Raw genomic sequence first — 22,021 nt, 5'->3', positions numbered from 1 at the left:
ATTTCTTCTTCTAAATGGAGGCAATTTGTCACTTTTTTTCAATCTGTGGATTATGGAGTTTAGCTATACTCTCTAATGCCGTGTATGTTTCCTAAGCTATAGTCAATTTTACACTTTTCCTACACTTAGATCCCAAGTCGCAGAGATTTGAACCTGAAATCCGTGTATATATGTCACGGACAAAGACAAGATGTTTGTGACAAGTACGCCACTCCGGTAGAGGTTATGTATCGATCCCCGATATATCTGTCTACCTAGAATGAGCGACGATGATTTCAAATATAGCTAAATCATACATACGCGCCCAACCTTTCTCTTTGATCATTTGTCGGTCTGCGCTCCACACGTCATATCTTTTGTTGCATCTTCTTGGCATCATTCCACCAAGCTAAGACATGTAGGTGACTAAAGCCGACTTCCCCTGGCCCCGCGTAGGTATAAATAAGTCCGATCCTCAATTGAGACCTTCTCCAAGCCTTTCTACTCTACCACCCTCCTCATTCAATCTTCAATTCCTCAATTCAACAACATGTCCTTTTACGAAAGCTGCGAAAACGTTCGCATTGAGATCAATGACGACGCAATCTACCTGCACTGTGATGCCCGCAATGAGGATGGTGAATCCCAATCTGCCTCCTTGAGACTCGATGACTTTATTGGCAATGAAGATGGTATGCTATTCTTCCCAATCCCCCGTCCCATCATCGCAACCACTAACAACAAGTACTAGGCTGGTTCATGTGGGATGGAGTGAATGCCGGCCAGAGTGCCCACAATGTTGAGCTCGATGGCTCAATGCTGACAGCGGAGCTGCCCATGAGAGACGGTGGCCACAGAGAAAGACAGGGTATCGACCTGAATGATCGGATCAGCAATGAGAACGGTCGGTTGGTGTATCAGCAGTGTAAGAGAAGTCTTTTGTTTCCAAGAAATTGACTAATTCTTTTCTTTTTAGGAGCTCCAATGGCTTGCATCTGGCGGTCAATACCATGTTTGCAAGCAATTGCTCTAACAGGACAATTGCCTCTGTTTATAGTCCAATACACAGTTCTGAGTAATCCCAGAATCAATCTTGAGTTTGATTGTATGAGCAAGAGCAACCCATTTTCTACGGCAGAGTGTTTGTTTTCTTCATGAAGGCCATTGAGACCCTGCAATGGCTATTTGATGTAGACAGATAGACCCACAATACCCAATTTTTCTCAAGCCAACTGGTCTATGCGTTCAGCCACTTTTCATCGACGTGTTCATGAATGATTCGTGCAGGGGCGAGTTTACATGGCAGCCTACATGTGCAATATAAAGTAGGGCGCCAATGGTTAAGATTGGGCTCGTCTTTTCCTACCAAACTAGCTTTAGCTTCACTACATGTACATCTACAGGGTAACGTGATATCCCTGCAGAAGCAGTACCTGCCACAGGTAATCTTCATATCAAATCTTAACACCTGTGAAAATATCATCCTGAAACTTCCACAAATTGTAGCCTGAGGGTCGCACGAAAGAGAGATTGATCCACTCACGATATTGCCTCAAAGATTCGGTGTGAGTTGTAAATCAAGGGCGACCCACTGCGGGAAATTTGGACAGACAAAGTGGCGACAGACATTCTTTCACCGGAAACTTTGTAGGCAATATCGAATGTCTTGGGATGAAAGTAGATAGAAGCCGCGCGGGGCTATACGAAAGGTACGAGCTCAATAACACTAAAGTGAGGACGAATATTTGCAAGCCTCTTACTCAAATCGCTGGCTGAGTTCTCAAAATACCTAATGGTTGAAATAAACCATGCACCGATGGTTTATATAACTAGCCCCTACGAAAGCTGACCAATTAGGTGGCCCGCTACCTGCTTCATTTTCGTTCATATCAGCGAGGAAGCCTTCACCAAGACAGAAATCATGAGAATAATATAGATTTACATAGGTTGAATAATAGCTAAGTACCCTGGTGAGTTCCAGGAAAGATTGCAAACCAGCAATCAGTGCACGAACCAATCCCGATATTAACGAACGACCCCCAAGCCAAGCTGCACAAGTCCTTTCTACCAAACCATCATACAAGAAACCAGAAAACCCCGAAACGAAGCAAAGCCCAAGACGGAATTACAACTGATACAAGACACCCCCAGCCTCAGCAAATTTCTGTTGATATTCCTTGAGACTAGCCCACTGCCCAAGTTCCTCTTGATCACGCTGATAATCCGAAAGATAGCTCATAGAACGACCATTGACCGGCGGACTAAGTCCATCGGCATTACTAGCCGAGTCAGCCATCGACGAGTGACATTCTAGTCGAACGAGAGTCTCGATAAAGGCGTGTAGGTAGGATTCTGCCTCTGCGGCTGTGAGGACGTGGAGGCCTGGCAGGCCCGGTGTGGGTGTTGGGGATGAGGCGGTTGGTTCTAGGGGATGGTGCAGTGTGAGACTTGGGATTAGGGTTGGGGGGCTTTGTTTTGTGCGTGGGGAGAGGTTGAGGAGGGTTGACGCTACTTGGCGGATTTTGCCTGTCTGTGTGGATAGAATGAGTGGTTAGTTGGTTCGGTTTGTGCTACTTGTGATTTGTGGGTGGGTTGGTAGGAACTTACGATGCTTGCGCCGTTTGGCTCCATGTTTACTTCGTTCACTGTTCGTAATAGTACGAACAGGTCTTTTATGACTGATTGGCGTTCTTCGGCCATCATACGGCCGATGTAGTCGTCCTGGGCATGAGTTTGGGCCTGAGTGTTGGTATTGGTTTCTGATGGAGTGGTGGCACTACCTGTGGCAGTTTTCGTCGTATCTGGCATGCCTTCGACCTTGATTTGTGGCGTTGTGGCTCCCGGCCCAGTGAATTTAGATGACTTTCCATATTTTGAGAATGTCTCAAAGAGACTCCAGTACTTTTCGACTAGAAAAGATCTTGTGCACAGCTGACTGGCGTATATGTTGGCTTTTTGAATTTCATACTGAATGGCACGTCGTTCCTGGTGGATGTGGTCATCTGCATAGCTGAAAACTGTGCCATCTTCGCCGAGACCAGACAAGCGGGCTGGGGATAAATGTTTCGGGTGATCTAGCGACAGCTCAACGGGGACATTGAGTAGTGCTGACTTTGCTTTCTGGAGACAGCCCCAGAGACTGGATCGTTGATGCTCCCAGTCGAAGATTTGTCCACTGCCAAATGCTATTTCCCAACATAGCAAATCTGTGTATGAGCTATAGACACGAACATTTGCGTTGAACCCAACTAGTCGGGAAATCCGACTTGGTGGCTGTGGTTCAAAGTGCGTTGGGAACAAGAATTCGTCATCAATCTCCATCGGTAGTGGTGGGTATGGGTCCGTTGGAGTCTCTGGGGGGACATGAACTTTGATATCAACAGAGCCCATTTGGTGCAATGTCTGATACCCAACAAGGGTGACATAGAACAAACGTCGGCCGAGCTCTTGGGTGATGAGATCGACCCCTTGTGTGTCCATAAAACTATGAACAGGCTGATCTTGCATCATGGAGGCCGATGATAACGGGCTGTTGGGTCCCAAAGTTGATGATCGGGTGGTAAGTGGCGGGGACCGGCATAAATCATAAACCGAGAGCATAGCTCGGCATTCCGAAAGATACACGCGGCATCTGCGCATGTTATAAATATAGCCAGCACAAACGGCAAGGAAATAACTGATTGCCGCATCGTATACTGTGGCATTGCGGTCGAGATACCCGGCGCCTCTGGCTTGAATAGCAACATCGAGACAGCGCTTGACCAAAGCTATAGAGTTAGGGAACGCATGGCGTTCCGCTTCAGTGTTGAGCCGTAATTTAGGTCGTCGAGGAAATGAAGCCACAAGAAATCCAATCATGGACGCCAAAAGGGCCAAAAAGGTGTGATTGGTCACATCTTCCCTTCTCTCAAACGCCGCTCTGAAAGTAGGCTCATGAGGAACCGGAACCAAAGGATGAATATAAGTAAAAAAGTCATCAAGCAATAGCTGAACCGTATGCAAAGAGCAAATTGATTCCGCCGAAAGGGGAAACTGCCCCGATGGAGGGTTGGCGAAGGTAGCCTGTGGAGTCGTCACTGGCGGATAGTCTGCCGGACTTAGGGATGCTTCGTCGTCAAGCAGCGGTTCCCGCTTTTGCTTCTTAAGCGCCTCTGCATGGCGGTTAGGAGGCCCACGGCGTCTGCTGGGTCTCTCGTAGGTGCAGGGAATCTCCAAGCTAGCGCATGACCGACAAGGCGGCCCACCGGTATCACACTTGCATGCAAGATCAGTTATCTCCACGGTTGGCCGCGGATCAAAGCGGACATACCTTCACTTTTCGAATACTGCAGGCATCGCAGGCCTTGCGCAGCCTGGTTTTCAGGTCCATCGGTGAGCTTTTTACGCGCTCGGATTGACCATGCCTCAAGCTGTCAGGTCATGATTAAACCAGGAACGGCACAAGCGCGTGCAATTCAGGGCCGGAAAACCCTTTGTATATCCGCCGAGCAGATTGAAGTCCCGGTCAGAATATATCAGAAACTCCGAAAGACAAAAACGCGTTTCAATGGAAGTCCGGGGAAGACTAAAGACCGGAAGTCGCTAAGCGGGGTGGAACTGAAGCCGAGCCGCCAAAGATGAACTGAATGAACACGATGCGATGAGAAATGACCTCGGATGTGAGTCACGTGCGATACCGAAAGTTAAGAACTACAAATGAACTGAAACTTGAGAATTACGATTGGATTTATGAAAGCTACGACCGGCCCGATTTTAGTGGCTCAAACTAGGGGAGGGGGGAAGGGGTCCTGCCACAGGGTCCAGTGGGAATGAGATCGACCTTGCTTGGTCGGTCTGCACATATGACATCGTTAACAGGTCATGGCATAATGTCATCGCGATATTGTTCACCCAGCCGACTAGCCTGCTGGTTAGCAGCTCGGCGCTTGCGTTCAATGTCCGTTACCCAGAGTGCAGAGCCAGCGGCAGTGGTCATCAAAAAGAGCATAGAGAAGGGGGGAATCAGCTGTAGGATCAGAGCGACCGTTCCAAACCTAGATGTGATATCAGATTCTAATCGATCTGGTAATGACGTGGTTTGTCACTTACGTGGTATACTGCAACTGGCGTCGACTGATGCTTTCCTTCCTCTGCTGCTTGCTCATATCAAGCAGGTGGAAGTAGCGCCAGTGATGGAAGGGACCAGCACGGTAGCCAGTCAGAATGAGGAACATGGGAGTTCCAGCCACAGGGATGAAGATGAGCGGGAGCAAAACAACGAACTCGACGATTTGCCGCAACGAGAAGGGAGAATAGACGGCACTGGTGGTCGGCGTGCCGAGGCGTTTGGCAGGATCGCCGGGTTCCGGGTAAATGACTCGGGATGTAGTGACAAGCTCCTCTTGACCTTCGTTGACCAAGACTGCATCAAAGATATCTACCAGGGTCTCATCCACGAAGAATGCCTCAAAGAGGGCCGCGACGATCGCAGCACCTTCACCGAGGACCAGGAATGCACCGCTAACCCATGAGGAAGCTCCCTGGAAGATTGCAAGGAATGCGACCTGGGGGAGATAGGTGAAGAAGAAAAGAATGAAGTAAATAAATGAGGAGAGGAGAACAATAGGCAAAAGGCGGGTTTTGAACAGAGGCCATAGGAACCGGTTCGACGCAAAGTAGAAGATGCCCTAATAGGAGATCAGTATTGAACTTGCGTTTGGATCGAGGACACATACTCGAAGAGGGTACAGCCAAGCTGCCCGGCTGGGATCCCACAGTCTCGACATAGCTTGCAGACTCTCGACTCTCCCTGTCTGAAGTCCGCAACAGAAAAAGGAAGCCTGCTCTTATCGATAAGCTCCACGTGACTTAAATTACTATCATGACTGGATCATGACTAAGCACTGCCTATTTTGCTCGAGATTTTTTCGCCGAGAGCTCTTTTCCTTTTCTTCTTCACATAAAACTATTTTCCTCCCTATTCACTCTGGACTTCCCTACAATGGAAAATCCTGGAGGGGAAATGGGAGGATAGACCGAGTCTGCTGGCTTACCCCAAATTCTTCTACTCAAGCGTGGAGCGTTTGGAAATATATTCAGCTGTACATTTCCTCTCTTCCGCTTCAACATGCTGAAGCTTTTAGTCGTGGCTTAAAGCCGAGCCTGGATTTCTTCCACAATATGCTCCAGACTGTGTACAATCGCTGTTGGTCGTAGATCAGGAGCTGCGGCATCCTTCCAACCAGTGTTTGCGCGATCAACCCAGATAGCTTGCATGCCCGTACTGCGCGCCCCGACGATGTCGAATGGGTTTCCGCTGATCAGCCATAACTTGCTCATCTCGATTGGATCTTTGCCCATTTGAGTTGCTAGGTGCTCGTAGCTTGCCCGTGATGGCTTGTAGCGCCGGATTTCATCCATTGTGACGAGGCCTTTGAACGCGCTTGCGTGCGGTGAAAGGTCCTTCGATCGCAGCACCGAGCTGGAGACCATGGTCTTGGTGCCATTGGAGAAGATCACAGCCTCGAGAGATGGGTCTGCTGCTACTCTAGTTAAGGCTGGATTCACGTCGGCGAAGGTAGAGAGACTGTCGTAAGCTGCCATCAGTTCATCGATATCGTCGTCGCCAAGTTGCTCGCCATTATCGGCCAGTGCATGCCGAAGCGAGTTGAATGTGACGATGGAAAAATCTTCATATCGATCTGCAAGATGTTAGTAATGCATATGGATCAAGAGTGACTGGCGCACCCATGCTGTTCAACCGCCATGTATATTCGAGTTGATACCGTCTCCAAAGAGCGGAGATGGACTGCGCCTTGGCATGGCCAAAATGCTTCTCCAGCTGCTTGACAATCGACTCTGTCGAGAGCAATGTACCGTAAAGATCAAAAGCAACAACAGTCGTCTCTGTCATAATGGCTGTGAGGTTAAAGGTGAAAAAGCAGCATCTCAGCTCCTCGTAAATATGCGGGCAAATGATGTCAACATCCCGTGGGGCCAACCAGCTCCCCTCACAGCCCCAAAGCTCAAAACCCCCAATGACCTCAGAAAACTACGCGGTATTCCGCGAATGTCTCTCAAACGCCATCGTCGCCCGCTCGGAGGGTAAATCAAGAACAAAACGAAAATCCAAAGGCAAACGCAATGCGCGCAAAGACGTGACAGAAGACATCTCAACAGAACGGGCAAACCCAGAAGAGCTCGCCGAATTCGTCGACGTAAATATACACCCTCAATCAGCAGTCTATACCTAAAAGTTCATGAATCTCACAAAAAAAACCCCAGTTCCTCGCCTCAGAATCCTTCACCTCCTTCCCCGAACCCCTCCAGAATCTCACCTATGCAGCAACCCAACATGATCCAACCCTCAGCACCCTCTACGTCCCCCCCGACGCTGAAACTCCTTTAGATCGAGCCATCCTCGAAAAAATATGCACTCCAATTCCCCTCTCAGTAACAGATAGCCTAGCAGTCTACGGTATAATCCCCGACGCAGCGGATCTCCCAGACTTCCTCTCGCCAATTCTATCAGAATACACAACAAGCGTGACAGCCGGACCGCCTGTGTGGGCGGATACGCGGACAGACGCGTGCGAGATCTGCGAGAGGGATTGGATTCCGCTTTCTTATCATCATCTTATTCCAAGAGGGGTGCATGCAAAGGTTGTCAAGAAGGGGTGGCATGAGGAGTGGATGTTGAATAGCGTTGCTTGGCTTTGTCGTGCTTGTCATAGCTTTGTGCATCGTATGGCTAGTAATGAGGAGCTTGCGAGAGAGTGGTTTACTATTGAGAGGATTCTCGAGAGGAAGGATGTGCAGGATTGGGCGGGGTGGGTTTCTAGGGTGAGGTGGAAGGCTAGGTAATTTTTATAGAAGTGTATGCATAGAGCAGGGAGATGGCTGGAGGACAGAGGATGTACAAGTTAGAAGGTATATGGATAGACAGCATTGTTTGAAAATATACACTTGCTCTGCCATGAATCTCCTTAATTACATTGATTGTATGCCTTCCTCTAATCCCCGAGGGATACAACAACGCCCAAACCATGGATGCAAGTCAATCATGCCGAGGAAAGAAAAATATGATACAAGATCCTCCAAAATCGATGGAAATGGAGAGCGCCAGAAATACAGACAAATAGTACAAGCGGTGATTGCGATGCTCACCGCATAGATGTTGAACTCACGATATCTCACAGATATCTCTTCTCGAAGATCTCTTCATAGCATTGGACGTGGTCACCCACTTGGAAGTCAGACCAGTCTTCGAATCCGATACCGCACTCTGTATCCTTGCGCATCTCGGTGACGTCCTTCTTGGCGTGCTTGAGGGAAACAATGGTGCCTATAAGAGTTAGTGATTTCCGAAACATGTGAATTGTGGCTCCTGTGGGGCACTTACCATCATAAACGGTCTCATCACCGCGGAGAACCCTGACCTTGCGGGCTCGGTTAATCAAACCGTTACGAACACGAGTTCCAGCAATAGCTGCCTTGTCGCGTCCCTTGACAGTGATTTGGAAGATTTGCTGAACCTCAGCCTCTCCAGTCACACGGGTAGTAACCGATGGAGGTAGCTGCTCGCTGAGAGTGGCCTTCACATCATCAATCAACTTGTAGATGATGTTGTGGTCCATGATCTCAACTCCCTCGTTCTCTGCAATGCGCATTATGTTGGGATCAATGGGCTGGTTGAAGCAAATGAGCTTGCCCTTAGCACTGGCAGCATGTTCGATATCGAATTCACTGATAGGGCCCACACCCGACCGAAGAATGTTGGCGTAGACTTCATTGTTGCCAATTGCCGCAATGGAGTTCATCACAGCTTCCGCTGAGCCATCCACGTCGGCCTTCAGAATGAAATGCACAGCTTTGGGGCCGGTTGGTTCCTCGGGCCTGGAAGTTGATTCCTCATCTTCGTCCTCGAGTCTGCGCTTCTCAAGAAGTGCCTTTCGGCTCTCGTTGATGGCAACCATATCCTCACCCATCTTCTGGGTATCGGATTTGTTCAACCGGTGATTCACGACATCCTTGGCTTTTTGTTCGGTGTCAGCCTGGATGAGCTCGGTACCAGCGCCTGGCTGGTCTCTCCAGCCGTCGACCTCAACCGGCATTCCGGGTGTGGCTTCACTGATGGGTACATCGGCTTCGTTACGGAGAGTGCGAACGCGTGCCCATGTGGTACCGGCAACAATGACATCTCCGGGTCGTAAAGTTCCACGGCGAATGAGAACGGAGGCTACACGACCATGACTCTTAGTTGTGGCTTCGAGAACCCAGCCCTCAGCATTGCCATTAATGTCTGCACGGTGGTCGAGCATTTCCGAAAGTGCCACAATGGCTTCTTCGAGCTCAACCATTCCTTCTCCGGTCCTACCGCTGACACCAATAGCCTGAACGTCACCACCATAGTCTTCCACGTGGACACCATTGGCGGAGAGATCACCCTTGACTCGGTCGGTATTCTTGCCCTCCTTGTCAATCTTGCTCATGGCGACAATGATGGGCACATTAGCCTGGGTGGCGTGCTTGATGGCCTCAATGGTTTGGGGCTTGACGCTGTCGTCTGCGGCCACGACAAGTACTACAATATCAGTGACATCAGCACCACGGCGGCGCATCTCCAAGAACGCAGAGTGACCAGGGGTATCTAGGAAGGTGATGGCCTTTCCGGAAGGCATCATAACAGAGAATGCACCAATATGTTGCGTAATACCACCATGCTCAGATGCTGCCACGGATGACTTGCGCAGCCAATCCAAGATAGTGGTTTTACCATGATCAACATGGCCCATGATGGTAACCACAGGAGGACGAGTTGGCAAATCAGATGTATCCTCTGGCAGAGGCGCAGCCTTGAGATCATCTGAGCCGGTATCAAAGATGGCCTCGAAGTTAAACTCAGCAGCCACCAGCCCAGCGGTCTCTGCGTCAAGGACATCTTTGTATGTAATATCCTCGAATCCCATGTCTTCCATGCGCGCAACAAACTGCGCCGGCCGTACACCAATAACATCAGCCAAGTTGCTGACGCTGATGAACTCAGGCAGATAAAGAGGCGCTGGGGCATCCTTAGCAGCTTTCTTCGCAGCCTTTTTGGCGGCCTTTTCTTTTTGCTGCCGTCTCCGCTCTTCACGAAGACGTTGGCGTTCTTCCGAGTCGAACTCTTCTGCTGCTTCGGGTGCCGCTTGACGTCCCTTGCGCCCATCGCGGCGCTTGGTCGGCTTCTGTGACTGCTCCTGCTCTTGTGACTCTAGGTTTTCCAATTGTTCGAGTGCAGACATATCCCAGGTCCAATCATTTTTTTTGGCCCTTTCCTTCTGTTCTTTCTCTGTCTTGATGGTCTCTTTGTCCTTCGGTCCTGATGCTGTGTTGGTGGAGCCTTGCAGGTCAGCCGCCTCTGGCTGCGCTGACTGGAACTGATCATTTTCAGGCAAAAATGACTTGCTCAGATCTTTGAGCTTTCTTGTATCCTCGGAGCGTGCTTGGCCAGACTGTCTTCCCTGAGACCGAGTGGAAATATCGTAGTTTCTAGTGGATGGGAATCTTTCTTTAAGGCCACCCGGGCGAGGCACATGGCAGAATGGACATGTCATCTTCGTGCCATGGACATGCGCCATACAACTAGGACAGTTCCAGTCAAGAGCAGGCTTGCTCCTATTAGTCCTACCCAGGGCTCCATCATGCCACCGCTCTCGTCCAAATGGCATTGCTTCCGAGGGCTGTGAGCCTGAGACGTCCGTAGAAGGCCGATTGCCCCAGATATCCGCATCGCGATCACGTCTTGACCTAGAGTTCTGGGATGGGTTTGATCGATCGAATCGTCGCGGTTGTCGGGACTCCGGAGATGGCGGTGGTGGTCTAGTGTGCTCCTTTACTAGAGCATTACGCATAGCCTGCTCTGCGGTACTCAAGCCTGCTGGCTTCGAAGTCGTCCGAGGGCCAAATCGGGGAGCCCCAAAGACATTAGATCGAGGAGGGTCTCGCTGCTGAGGTGTTTCGTTACTGGTGCCAAAAACATCGCGCACTTTTTGCTCCTCCGCGTTTAATCCTGATGACTTCGGACTTGATCGCAGGCGCGGGGTGTCTCCATCGCGTCTCGACCTCGAATTCTGAGTCCGGTTTGATCGATCGTTTTGTCGGCGCCGCAAGTGAGGTTCCGTTTGTTGTTCGGGCTGCGATGATGGCGGTGGATTGTTGGCGACGATACTATTGCGCATAGCTTGCTCTGCGGCACTTAAACCCGCGGGCTTAGTAGCTGCTTTGGGAGCCCATCGGCTCCCAAACTTTGGCTTCGCTGGCGCGGAACTTGAAGTAGCATCGTTATCGTTTCCGTTCGACGAATCTGACGTTTTTAAACAGCTCGCGGATAGTCTTAACGTCCGTCGAATGGATAAAGCTGTTAATGAGGGTTTTAGGCCGGTTGAACCCGACCATCCAGCCCGATGTGAGAGCTATAACCATGAGTAAGAAGGTCATACACCACAATAGCTTGAAACTCACCTTCAAGATTGGGCGACGATGCATAATTGCTCTCTCCACAACTGATCCAACACTTTTTTCCCCATGCAGAAGTTCGAGACGACCAGCTTATGTCATCCGTTCTCCGCTTACGTAACTTCTCCGCCGGTAAAGTCACGTGAATCGGCGACCCCCTCGAATCAGCGGGCAGATGGCGACATCGCGATAAGAAGTTATAAAGTCGTCTCCCTCTCTACTTCGTATTTTTTTTGCAATTGAATATCAATCATGGAGTCTGAGGCCTTTGAAGATATTGAGAAGGGTGGTGGTGCCCTCCGCACCATCAAGGATCTTGCTGCGGGTGCAGCTGGTGGAATGGCCCAGGTGCTGCTCGGTATGTGTGCACCCTAAATTGAGTGGATTCCGGGGAAGCGCCAGGGACCTCACAACGTGAAAACTGAGCCTCGGACTATGCAAAATCCATTCTGTGACATGTAAATCTGAACATTGCTAACAAACAAATAGGTCAACCCTTTGGTATGTGATGCGATAAAGCACAAATGCAGCATTAATTAACAAAATCCAGATATCGTCAAGGTGCGATTGCAAACCACCACTCAATACAAGAGTGCTCTGGAGTGTGCAACCCAGATCTTCAAGAATGAAGGTCCCACAGCCTTCTACAAGGGAACTCTGACCCCTCTCATCGGTATCGGAGCCTGCGTAAGTGACTCCAAGCACGGATGGCAACATAGCAAACCCCTAACCCAGCAATACAGGTGAGTGTCCAGTTCGGTGCATACCACGAGGCCCGCCGCCGCCTCGAAGAGCTGAACAAGAAGAAGTACGCCGATTCTGCTCTCTCGTACACCCAGTTCTTCATGGCCGGTTCATTCGCCGGTGTGACTAACTCCGTGCTGTCCGGCCCAATCGAGCACGTACGTATCCGCCTGCAGGCCCAGCCCCACGGCGCCGGTCGTCTCTACTCTGGCCCTCTCGACTGCGTGAGCAAGCTGTCCGCTCAGGGCGGTATGCTCCGCGGTCTGTACCGCGGCCAGGCCGTCACTGTCATTCGTGAGGCGCAGGCTTACGGTACTTGGTTCATGGCGTTCGAGTTTATGATGAACCAGGACGCAAAGCGCAACAACATGAAGCGCGAGGATCTGTCTAGCGTCAAGGTTGCTACTTATGGTGGTCTGGCTGGTGAGGCTCTCTGGCTCTCCAGTTACCCCTTCGATGTTGTCAAGAGTAAGATGCAGACCGATGGATTCGGTGCCAATCAGAAGTTCAGCAGCATGCGTGATTGCTTTAAGAAGACCTATGCTATTGAGGGTCTTGGTGGCTTCTGGAAGGGTATCGGCCCTACTTTGCTGAGAGCTATGCCTGTCTCTGCTGGAACTTTCCTTACGTATGTTTCCTTTCCGTTAATTTATTGAGAAAATGCCTCTGCTAACCTATCGATTTAGTGTCGAGCTGGCTATGAAGGCCCTCGCCTAAGTACAGATTGTACAATGATGAAAGTTGACGCATTCTGTTTTTGTTTGTCTGGACTATTTTCACTTGAATTTCTTGATATCCAGGGCTCGTCCATTTCCTAAGAGTTAGATAGAGGATTACCAAAAGTGAACGGCATTTCAAGCTTAGAAGCATGTCTTTATGTTTACATTTGGCATCGAATCATCTGTGAGATAGAAACACACATTCGGGATTTCCAATATAAAGCTCCCTATATCTCTACATAGCCAACGAAAAATCCCCAAAAAAGTCCTGCCAGGCAGTGGGAAAATAAAACAGATTCAGCCCCGGGAAATCCCACTCTGAGACAAACTACTCAGGTACGAACCACTGGAGATCTGCCTGCGCATCGAATAGTTCCCAGAACGGCGATGTCGCGATTTGTCCATCTGAGCTCGGCTGCTGCGTTTCCCGCAATGCACGTCCATATTTCTCGATACTGACCTTCAAAATCTGCAGGTAGATATTTCCAGCACCAGACTGGTTCCCGTTGGAGCCTGCTTTGCTTAATTCAGACACCAGTTGGTTGCCGTGGTCTAGAAGCTCTTGATATTCCTCGTCTCGTTCAGGTAGTAGACGGGATAATTTTAATAGTAGCAGGAAGGAGAAAGCACATTTCGCCCAGACAAAGTCCATCGCATATTTTAGCTTCGCGAGGTAGAAATCTGGTTCCACTATTATTAGTCGGAGATGGCGGCGGGCACTTGCTTTTGCCGTTAGGAGGATTGTTCGTTCGGTGGTGGACATGGCACTGTGGGAGTCAGCTAGTGAACAGTACACACAAGCTAAGGCTGACTTACGCAACGTTTTCGACCCCCATGGCTCGTAGTGCTTTGCAGTTGAGCATCATCTCAGCCCAGCATTTTTGGACTCGCAAGGCGACGAGCAGGGATGGTTTTTCTTCCTCGGCGGCAATGCAGCTTTCTTGGGCAGGTCAGTCACACTCCAGTACTAAAAGCGTGGTTGAAATATAGATGTTTCATACCGATGATGCGTAGCCAGTCACTTTTAAGAGTTAGCAAATGAGGGTGTGTATGACGAGCAAAGAACTCACTCAAACCATAGATCAAGTTCAATCTTGATATCATGAACATAGTCGGTTATACTTTGTCCATCAAGTGTCGTGCCTCCTCCCAAGGTATCACCCACATTGGCTTCAGAAACTAGTTAGCAGTGCTGCTGGAAACATGAGATAGAATCAATTACCTCTAAGAATATTCAACTGTCAATAAAAGTAAGCATCTCCTCAAAGCGCGTTTTAAAAGTAGATAGCACCCATTGATCATACCTCAACCTGAGAAAACAATCTTAAATCCAAAATAGTCGAAGAAGGATGAGAAAGCAGAACACGACAGCGCCGAGCATTCCCTTTCAATCGAATACCAGGTGGTTTACCACCATCAACACGAAAACTAAACCGAAATTTATCAGTATACAACCAAGTCAAAATAAAGAAGAAATGGATCTCACATATGCTCCAAAACCAAGAGTCCAAACCAAGTCCTCGCCTTCCACATCAAAGCCCTCTCCTCCTCGAACATCTGATGCGGCAAGGCATATGCCATATCATCATTCTTGATGGCAAGACGCTGGGTCAATTCATCAAAGGCTTCGTGTAACTCTAGATCTAGGGCCATGCGAGTAGCGAATGATAAGATCAATGAGCGTTCGGATGAGTAGCACGCGACGACGAGCATCGCTTGCACGGACTCGAGGCAATTTAGTTGTTTGTTTTGGACAATCACGTTTATCCATTTTTTTAGTTCTGCATGTAACATGTCGGACATTGGGCCGCCAGATCCTGGTGAGGTTGTTTTTTAGTGTCGGAGATGGGAGATAATAGGGTGAGTGAGGGGCTTTTACTTGTCTCAACCATGCAGCCAATCGTGCATATAGCATTGAGAAGAATGCTACTTCTCGACCGAACAGAGTCGAACGTATCGTATTCCGGATCGAAGATAGGGATGTATCTGTCCTGTATGGTTTCCATATATCAGTATCTGAAATGTGCCAGTACGAAGCATGGCACGTACGCATCCTCCAAAGAATCTAGAGCAGTGTCAATGCCATGTCAATTAAAGCCTTGGTGGTAGATCTTGCAGGAAAACATACGTGTTGAAATAAGAAACAGCATACTCCGGTGTAATGAGACCTTTATCAATAAAATCGGCAATAGGTTCATCCCGAATCTCGAAGCCGGACCGTTTCCTCTTTAGTGGACGAGTAATAATCTGATTCGAAACTCCATAGATAGGCTGAGTGGCAATCTCATTGGGAGAGAGGGTTGGTATAGACGGCATGGATCGTTGATACTGATGACCATTCATGTATCCACCGGACCCTGGGACTGGAATAGTAGGAAGACCATCTTGGACATGATCCTGTGAGTGAGTATATTGGGAGCATGAAGAGCCGCAGAAGCTCTCACGGCGTACTTGTGCTTGCCGATCACGGGGTTGATTTGGGGAGTGTGTTACTTGGGATTTCGGCGTTGTGTGAGCGCGGCTTTGTTGAAGCAGCTCGCGCATCTCATCTAACTGTCGTCTGAGATACTGAACCTCGGACTCGACACCCTCAATTCTTCTGTAGGGTATCAGTGATTGACTTGTTTATATCTGGCCAATGTAAGCAGCTCACGTTGAGACGGGGTCTTTTGGTATTTCGAAGAAGATACATTGTTTCTCTAGTTTCTGGCATCTGGAGTCACGGGATTAGTGCCATAGAGGTCAATTGGATGATGATACAGCCGGCTTTTTGACTTACCTCGTGCATGGTCTTTCCCCATCGCATTTCACCTGTAGAGATCAGCCTCAACACCGTGGATCCTTCAAATTGAGCACAGACCTTCGACTGTCGACAAGCACTACACGCTTTCTATGCATGCAAACACCATAGTAAGTTAGATCCCATCAAGCCCATGAAACACAGGGGTCCAATTGGCCAGAAACGGACATGATACGTACCGGAATACGCTTCTTCCCAGTGGGCGCGGGAGCAAGGTGCAAGGAATCCTCAGCATCCAGCCCCGGGCTGTATGGACTACAACCTGCATGATCAGCCATGACTGAGTCGTGTTCCGGTTACACCGAAGGTTCGGAGATGGCGGAAAGGGGAAAACCTGGAGAAACGCGGGGTTCGGCTGTAGCTCCGAACCGGCTATTCGATTAACCAGTTGGGATATATTCCGCCGGCTATCGGCTTTTTAAGTCTCCTGTCTCAGTTTCAGTGGCTTTACAAGGTGGAGTAGGGGCCCGAGTTCCTCTTTCGTTAATGTAGACGACGTGTATAGACTAAAAACAAGTGCTGAAATCCTCCCAACTAACTAAACACTAACATCCGAACAATTTCTGAATCAAACAAAGCCTAGAATACATAAACAAAATCCTCATTCTGCCAGTCAGTCAAATCTTTCCAGGCATTGTCTACCATCTGTTGAGCAGGAAGAGCTTCTTTGTCGTCCGTAGCAACCTGGACGGTCTGCATTGACTGGTCGACAACCTTGGCACTCTTTCCAACAGCCACACGTCTCTGTTCATGCTTCTTGTTCAGGAAGTAGAGGTATGCCATGTTTGCCCTATAGCCGGTGTTAAGAAACATATAAATACGTACTGGCGTAGAGAACTTACCCGATCAGCAGTATCAACACACAGAACATCGCAAGGCTAGTGAATTGTTAGTGATTATGAGCCTGATCATATATCTGCAGACTTACTTAGATAGAAGTCCACGGCGATAAAGTGGTGCATCATTCGTGGTGTAGAGATTAGGACCGAGAACCTGTGGTCGAGGAATGTCAGTATCTGAAATGGAGGTGCTTGCTCTACTGAGAACCTCTTACATTACCAGCGCACTGTCCAACGTAAAGAATGCCGGTGGTAACCTTCTTCTTAGTCTCTCCGGCAGTGTTTCCCGCCGACCATGAGTAAATCAATGGAGCTAGGTATGGTTAGTTTTGCTTCTGATTAATACCAAGCAATCACTCACTGATAGCTGGGTAGACAGAAATCTAATTCATATAAATTAGCCCTTTGTAGATATCGTTGTGATCGTTGTTTCCCACTTACTATGTAGTATCCCGCAAGCAAAGGTCCCTTGTGGGCAGCATCATGCGTAATCTGCAAGAGCATGACACATCCAGCGATAGGAGGAAGGCATAGCAAGGCCAGCACCGGGCCTTTCATCTTCCAAACGGTCGCTAGCCATGCACCTCCCATTGTTGCGACAAGCTGAACTGCTCCAAATGGAATGTTAAACAGCATGGTATCATATTCACTGAGGCCGAAGGACTTGATGATCAAGGGACCGAAGGTGGTGATACCACCACTTGGAACACTAGAATGGTGGTTTGTTAGTAATTGTGATATTGTCTCCATCTCAAGAGAGTAGGATGACATACGAGATGGAGAACATCAATGCAAACCAGAACCATGACTTGGGGTCGAGGCATGCTTCCTTCACATGGTCCCATTTCCATTCTTGACTTTCCACACCCTGCTGGTTCATCCGTTGTCTACAGGCTCGTTAGCAGATGTGCCGTAATTGAGCACCGGAGCAAGTACCTTTCGATTGCAAGAAGCTTGTCTTCCTCGTGGAGGAATTTAGCCGAGATGGGGGAGTCAGGCATGAATACACTGTTTTAAATGATTGCATCAGTATAATGTTCATGAACATGGTAGGGAAAGATCAATCTCACAGAATGACAGCTGAGAAGGCCACCGTAACCAGACCAAAGAAAAGGAAAATGATCTAAGCATCGTTAGATTCAGAAACGAGTAAAACAGTCCGTAACCGATAGCTCACCTGGTAGGAGGCAAAGATAGAAGAGTGGATGTGTCCCAGCCCGTAGGCAATCAAACTTCCAAACTATACAACTTCAACGTATGCCAAAGTACACCAGACAAAAGGGACCCACCATGTTCACAACTCCATTCATAGCATACCAAGAACTCAATCTCACGGGCTGTTCACGACGCCGATACCACATCTGAGTAACTGCAATGAAAGCCGGGGCTAATTGTACCCTTCGTTAGCTATGTCAAGCTTGCATAATCAGTCCAAAACTTACCAATACCGGCCTCAAAGATACCAAGGAAGATTCGGCAACCAAGAAGACCTCCAAAGTTGGTTGCTGCCGTCATGCAAGATAAAGAGATGCCCCAGAGAAGACATGACACAGCTAGGAACTTTGCCAGGGGCACCTTGACCAAAAGGTAAGCGACAAGGGGCTGGAACACCAGCTGGGCCAGGTAAATCGAGGCTCCTAGCCAGGAGTACTGTTGGCCATGTAGGTTGGCTTTCTCAACAATACCAAAGATTGAAGCATATGAGATGGTTGACTTATCGAGTTGTTGAAGGAAGTAGATTCCCAGGAGAATAGGGAGCAGGCGCAGGTCGATCTTTCGAAGGACTTTCGCATTGTTCTCTGGGGTAAGGATAGTCGAGTGGCCTATCTCCTGAATAAGTTGAAGAGCCTGATCTCCTTGAGTCTGATTCTTTCTGCCATCGTCGGAGTGAGGGGCTGCAGATGGTTGGGAGGGTTCAATAGTCTCCACGAACTCTTCCTGCTGGCCCTTTGACTGAGAAACGTGTGCCTCCTGCGACATGATTGTTTACTTGCAGAGGCTGCAAGATCTTGGTATGAATATGAGCAATAAAATGAGGGTGACTTCTCAGGGGGGAAAGACCGGGGATTAGGGCTGGATATAGCACGATTTGCACAGTACCCCGTGGGGAAGACAAGTATATTACATACCCCGGACGAAACACTTCAAAACCCGAGGGTTATACCACGGCGTTTGAATTACAGTTTCCGTTTTCTGTGTCTAGTCTTTTTAGTGCCTCTAGTGTGTCTTGAGTCTAATCTGGCCACGTCAGGTCTGGGGAGACACGGCAGCCCGCACTTGACCCGCACAACTTCCAGTCCTATCAATTGATTAGTTCTGGGGTCGTGGGAGGAGAACGAAGCAAAGTTTGACCAAGCCAGGGAAAACATCGGCTTTCGGTGAACAAACCCGAGGTTGTCTTGGCGGATCTGGGGATATTGTGGGGATCACGGGGTAAGTTGAAATGCGCGATATTCAACATCGGCCATCAACACCGATTTCCGACAGTATACCCCACACTTCCTGCATCAGCAATGGGACCAGCGCGGGGCATGCAAATTCAAGAAGATCAATAGATGACATTCAAATACAACACCATGCCAGGGCATATTCTGGTCTATTCAGATTCCTGGAATCAATCACATCCTCATTATGCCTCAAAAAGAAGTCTGCCCACGGGGCTACCAGCAAGTGCCCCAGGCCACGAGCTCTGAAGCTTCCGTTCAAGTTCGCAGCAGCACTAAGAGCAAGACTCCATTCGACTTCACCTTCGAGGCCATTCGCCCTAACCTCTTCCGTGCCACCTTCGCCTCCGCGGAGCACCCTATTCCTCCCTATCCCAGTGTTACCAAGCCCGAGACCAACCTTCAGGGTGTCAATGTCTTTGCCAAGGAGGATGCTACCTCCAAGACTATGGATGTCGCTGGCGTCACTGCCAAGGTAGAGTGGGAGCACACCCCCGTGGTCAACATTTCGTGGACCGGCTCCGACAAGCCTCTTCACAGTGATCTGCCTCTTCGATCTTATGTCGCAGACTCTGAGGGCGTCGCCAACTATTCTATCCATGACCGGGAATGTCTTCACGTCGGTCTGGGTGAGAAGGCAGCTCCAATGGACCTGAGCGGCCGTAGCTTCCAGCTCTCCGCCACCGACTGCTTTGGTTACGATGTCTACAACACCGACCCTCTGTATAAGCACATTCCACTCCTGATCAAGGCCTCAGCCGAGGGTTGCGTGGCCATTTTCTCCACCACCCACGGTCGTGGTCTGTGGTCCGTTGGTGCTGAGATCGATGGTCTCTGGGGTCATTTCAAAGTGTACCGCCAGGATTATGGTGGTCTTGAGCAGTACTACATTGTCGGAAAGACTATCCCGGATGTTGTCCGGTCCTATGCCGAGTTGGTCGGCTTCCCGATCCTTGTGCCCCGCTGGGCTTATGGTTACATCTCTGGTGGCTACAAGTACACCATGCTGGATGAGCCTCGGGCTCACTTGGCTCTTCTTGAGTTTGCCGAGAAGCTGAAGCAGCATGGTATTCCCTGCTCGGCTCACCAGATGAGTTCCGGCTACTCTATTGCTGAGACGGAGCCCAAGGTTCGCAATGTCTTCACTTGGAACCGAAGCCGTTTCCCCGATCCAGAGGACTGGATTAAAAAGATGCACGAATATGGTATCCGTCTTTTGACCAACATCAAGCCTTTCCTGTTGGAGTCTCACCCCGACTTCCAGCGGCTTGTTGATGCAGGCGGATTTTTCAAGGACTCTGACAAAGAGGCCGGTTACATGCGTCTGTGGAGTGCTGGTGGTGCCACTGGCGGTGATGGTGCTCACATTGATTTCACCTCCAAGGAGGCATTCAAGTTCTGGTATGACGGCGTGCAGAGCCTGAAGAAGGTTGGCATTGATGGCATGTGGAATGACAACAACGAATACACCCTGCCCGATGACGACTGGACAATGTCTCTCAACGAGCCCACTGTCGCCGACGCCGCCGCAAAGAATGTGAAGAACTCCGTCGGTCTCTGGGGTCGTGCCCTCCACACCGAGCTCATGGGCAAGTCCTCGCACGATGCCCTCCTCGACATGGAGCCCAAGTATCGTCCCTTCGTCCTGACCCGCAGTTCGACACCTGGTACAAACCGTTACGCTGCCAGCTCTTGGAGTGGTGACAACGTCACTAGTTGGGAGAACATGAAGGGAGCCAACGCCCTATCCCTCAACGCAGGTATGTCCCTGCTTCAGTGCGAGGGACACGACATTGGCGGATTTGAGGGCCCCCAGCCTTCACCTGAGCTTCTCCTCCGCTGGATCCAACTGGGCTGCCATGCACCTCGCTTCGCCATCAACTGCTTCAAGACCTCCCCCAAGGACTCCTCCGTCGGAGACGTCATTGAGCCCTTCATGTATCCAGAAATCACCCCACAAGTCCGCGATACGATCAAGCGCCGCTACGAGATGCTGCCCTACATCTACTCCCTCGGACTAGAAAGCCACATGTTTGCCGCACCACCACAGCGCTGGACAGGCTGGGGCTACGAGTCCGACCCAGAAGTATGGACCAAGGAGATCAAGGCTGGCGAGTCCCAGTTCTGGTTCGGCGACAGCATGATCGTCGGCGGAGTCTACACAGCCGGCGTGAACACCGCCAACGTCTACCTGCCCCGCAAGTCAGGCAACGCCTTCGACTACGGCTACGTCAACATGAACGCTCCATACCAGTACATCGCTTCCGGTCAATGGGCTGAGATCTCGTCCGAGTGGCAAAGCAGCATCCCACTCATTGCCCGCATCGGCGGTGCCATACCTGTCGGAAAGAACGTTCACACCCGCGTTCCTGGCGATGACACCGCTGCTTCAATGGCCGTTGATGAAATTGACGATTACCGTGGTGTTGAGATCTTCCCGCCCAAGGGCACTTCTCACGGCAACGTCTTCTCGAAGACCTGGTATGAGGACGATGGTATCTCCGTCAAGCCCAAGACATCCAGTTACACTGTTAGCTACAGCTCTACCGAGGAGAAAGTTCTTGTCAAGTTCGAGCGGGATGAAAAGTCTGGCTTCGTTCCTGCATGGAAGGAGCTGGATATTGTTTTGCATAATGGGGACCAGCGCCGTGTTGTTTCTAGTACTGGTGATGAGATTGTGCTTAAGGGTACTGACTCTCGTGGTCGTGTTATTTATACCCTCAAGGCTTGAATTGGAGGGGATATGGTTGCATTATGACATTGGCCTGGAATGGCCTTTTGGTATAGACTCGCATTTGCATGTGGGATGATCATAGATTGTTCGTTTGTGGATAGATGAATTTGATATGACTTTTAATGAAGTATCTGACATTCTAGTATGAGGGGTTTCACTCTTTGGTATATCATTTTTGGGAAGGTGGAACTTGGATCAAATATAAGAAAAAAACAGCCAAGTTGTGAGGACGGCTGGAATATCACAAGGGGGGTCATTCTCTATGGCGTGGACTGATATAACACAAA

At 49.6% G+C, this 22,021-nt stretch overlaps 11 protein-coding genes across 11 annotated transcripts; 4 read left to right on the top strand and 7 right to left on the bottom strand.

Moving 5' to 3' along the window:
• Positions 1-529: 529 nt before the first annotated feature.
• N7508_009613 (CVNH domain-containing protein) lies at positions 530-1,012 on the top strand (the record flags this gene model as incomplete). Its single annotated transcript, XM_058467676.1, has 3 exons — positions 530-671; positions 731-891; positions 956-1,012. 3 exons carry the CDS (start codon positions 530-532, stop codon positions 1,010-1,012), a joined length of 360 nt encoding a protein of 119 aa, XP_058315522.1.
• Positions 1,013-2,104: 1,092 nt separating this feature from the next.
• N7508_009612 (uncharacterized protein) lies at positions 2,105-4,412 on the bottom strand (the record flags this gene model as incomplete). The annotated part of the gene is made up of 3 exons (XM_058467675.1): positions 4,289-4,412; positions 2,587-4,233; positions 2,105-2,509 (listed from the first exon to the last, which is right to left on the bottom strand). Exons 1-3 carry the CDS (start codon positions 4,346-4,348, stop codon positions 2,105-2,107), a joined length of 2,112 nt encoding a protein of 703 aa, XP_058315521.1. The 5' UTR covers positions 4,349-4,412.
• A 425-nt stretch (positions 4,413-4,837) lies between these two features.
• Positions 4,838-5,744, bottom strand: N7508_009611 (EI24 domain-containing protein; the record flags this gene model as incomplete). The annotated part of the gene is made up of 3 exons (XM_058467674.1): positions 4,838-5,012; positions 5,068-5,645; positions 5,694-5,744. 3 exons carry the CDS (start codon positions 5,742-5,744, stop codon positions 4,838-4,840), a joined length of 804 nt encoding a protein of 267 aa, XP_058315520.1.
• Positions 5,745-6,108: 364 nt separating this feature from the next.
• N7508_009610 (haloacid dehalogenase, type II) lies at positions 6,109-6,871 on the bottom strand (the record flags this gene model as incomplete). Its single annotated transcript, XM_058467673.1, has 2 exons — positions 6,109-6,659; positions 6,706-6,871. The coding sequence occupies 2 exons, from the start codon at positions 6,869-6,871 to the stop codon at positions 6,109-6,111; spliced, it is 717 nt and encodes a 238-aa protein (XP_058315519.1).
• A 124-nt stretch (positions 6,872-6,995) lies between these two features.
• N7508_009609 (uncharacterized protein) lies at positions 6,996-7,821 on the top strand (the record flags this gene model as incomplete). The annotated part of the gene is made up of 2 exons (XM_058467672.1): positions 6,996-7,175; positions 7,243-7,821. 2 exons carry the CDS (start codon positions 6,996-6,998, stop codon positions 7,819-7,821), a joined length of 759 nt encoding a protein of 252 aa, XP_058315518.1.
• A 329-nt stretch (positions 7,822-8,150) lies between these two features.
• N7508_009608 (translation initiation factor 2) lies at positions 8,151-11,484 on the bottom strand (the record flags this gene model as incomplete). Its single annotated transcript, XM_058467671.1, has 3 exons — positions 8,151-8,302; positions 8,360-11,411; positions 11,461-11,484. 3 exons carry the CDS (start codon positions 11,482-11,484, stop codon positions 8,151-8,153), a joined length of 3,228 nt encoding a protein of 1,075 aa, XP_058315517.1.
• Positions 11,485-11,706: 222 nt separating this feature from the next.
• N7508_009607 (uncharacterized protein) lies at positions 11,707-12,915 on the top strand (the record flags this gene model as incomplete). The annotated part of the gene is made up of 5 exons (XM_058467670.1): positions 11,707-11,812; positions 11,944-11,955; positions 12,005-12,141; positions 12,198-12,826; positions 12,885-12,915. The coding sequence occupies 5 exons, from the start codon at positions 11,707-11,709 to the stop codon at positions 12,913-12,915; spliced, it is 915 nt and encodes a 304-aa protein (XP_058315516.1).
• Positions 12,916-13,245: 330 nt separating this feature from the next.
• Positions 13,246-13,753, bottom strand: N7508_009606 (uncharacterized protein; the record flags this gene model as incomplete). Its single annotated transcript, XM_058467669.1, has 2 exons — positions 13,246-13,684; positions 13,734-13,753. The coding sequence occupies 2 exons, from the start codon at positions 13,751-13,753 to the stop codon at positions 13,246-13,248; spliced, it is 459 nt and encodes a 152-aa protein (XP_058315515.1).
• Positions 13,754-14,399: 646 nt separating this feature from the next.
• On the bottom strand, positions 14,400-15,995 carry N7508_009605 (uncharacterized protein; the record flags this gene model as incomplete). Its single annotated transcript, XM_058467668.1, has 7 exons — positions 14,400-14,734; positions 14,797-14,908; positions 14,967-14,982; positions 15,046-15,516; positions 15,571-15,630; positions 15,697-15,728; positions 15,897-15,995. 7 exons carry the CDS (start codon positions 15,993-15,995, stop codon positions 14,400-14,402), a joined length of 1,125 nt encoding a protein of 374 aa, XP_058315514.1.
• Positions 15,996-16,296: 301 nt separating this feature from the next.
• N7508_009604 (uncharacterized protein) lies at positions 16,297-18,536 on the bottom strand (the record flags this gene model as incomplete). Its single annotated transcript, XM_058467667.1, has 12 exons — positions 16,297-16,507; positions 16,560-16,595; positions 16,646-16,710; positions 16,772-16,869; positions 16,918-16,939; positions 16,998-17,265; positions 17,330-17,443; positions 17,493-17,564; positions 17,627-17,679; positions 17,734-17,796; positions 17,846-17,943; positions 17,999-18,536. The coding sequence occupies 12 exons, from the start codon at positions 18,534-18,536 to the stop codon at positions 16,297-16,299; spliced, it is 1,638 nt and encodes a 545-aa protein (XP_058315513.1).
• Positions 18,537-19,187: 651 nt separating this feature from the next.
• On the top strand, positions 19,188-21,731 carry N7508_009603 (putative alpha-glucosidase; the record flags this gene model as incomplete). The annotated part of the gene is made up of 1 exon (XM_058467666.1): positions 19,188-21,731. The coding sequence occupies one exon, from the start codon at positions 19,188-19,190 to the stop codon at positions 21,729-21,731; it is 2,544 nt and encodes an 847-aa protein (XP_058315512.1).
• Between the last annotated feature and the right edge of the window lie 290 nt (positions 21,732-22,021).

The sequence above is a fragment of the Penicillium antarcticum genome (assembly GCF_028974205.1).
Source record: "Penicillium antarcticum strain IBT 31339 chromosome Unknown utg000009l_segment0_segment0, whole genome shotgun sequence".
NCBI classification, from domain to species: domain Eukaryota; kingdom Fungi; phylum Ascomycota; class Eurotiomycetes; order Eurotiales; family Aspergillaceae; genus Penicillium; species Penicillium antarcticum.
This window is presented reverse-complemented; position numbering and strand designations above follow the sequence as displayed.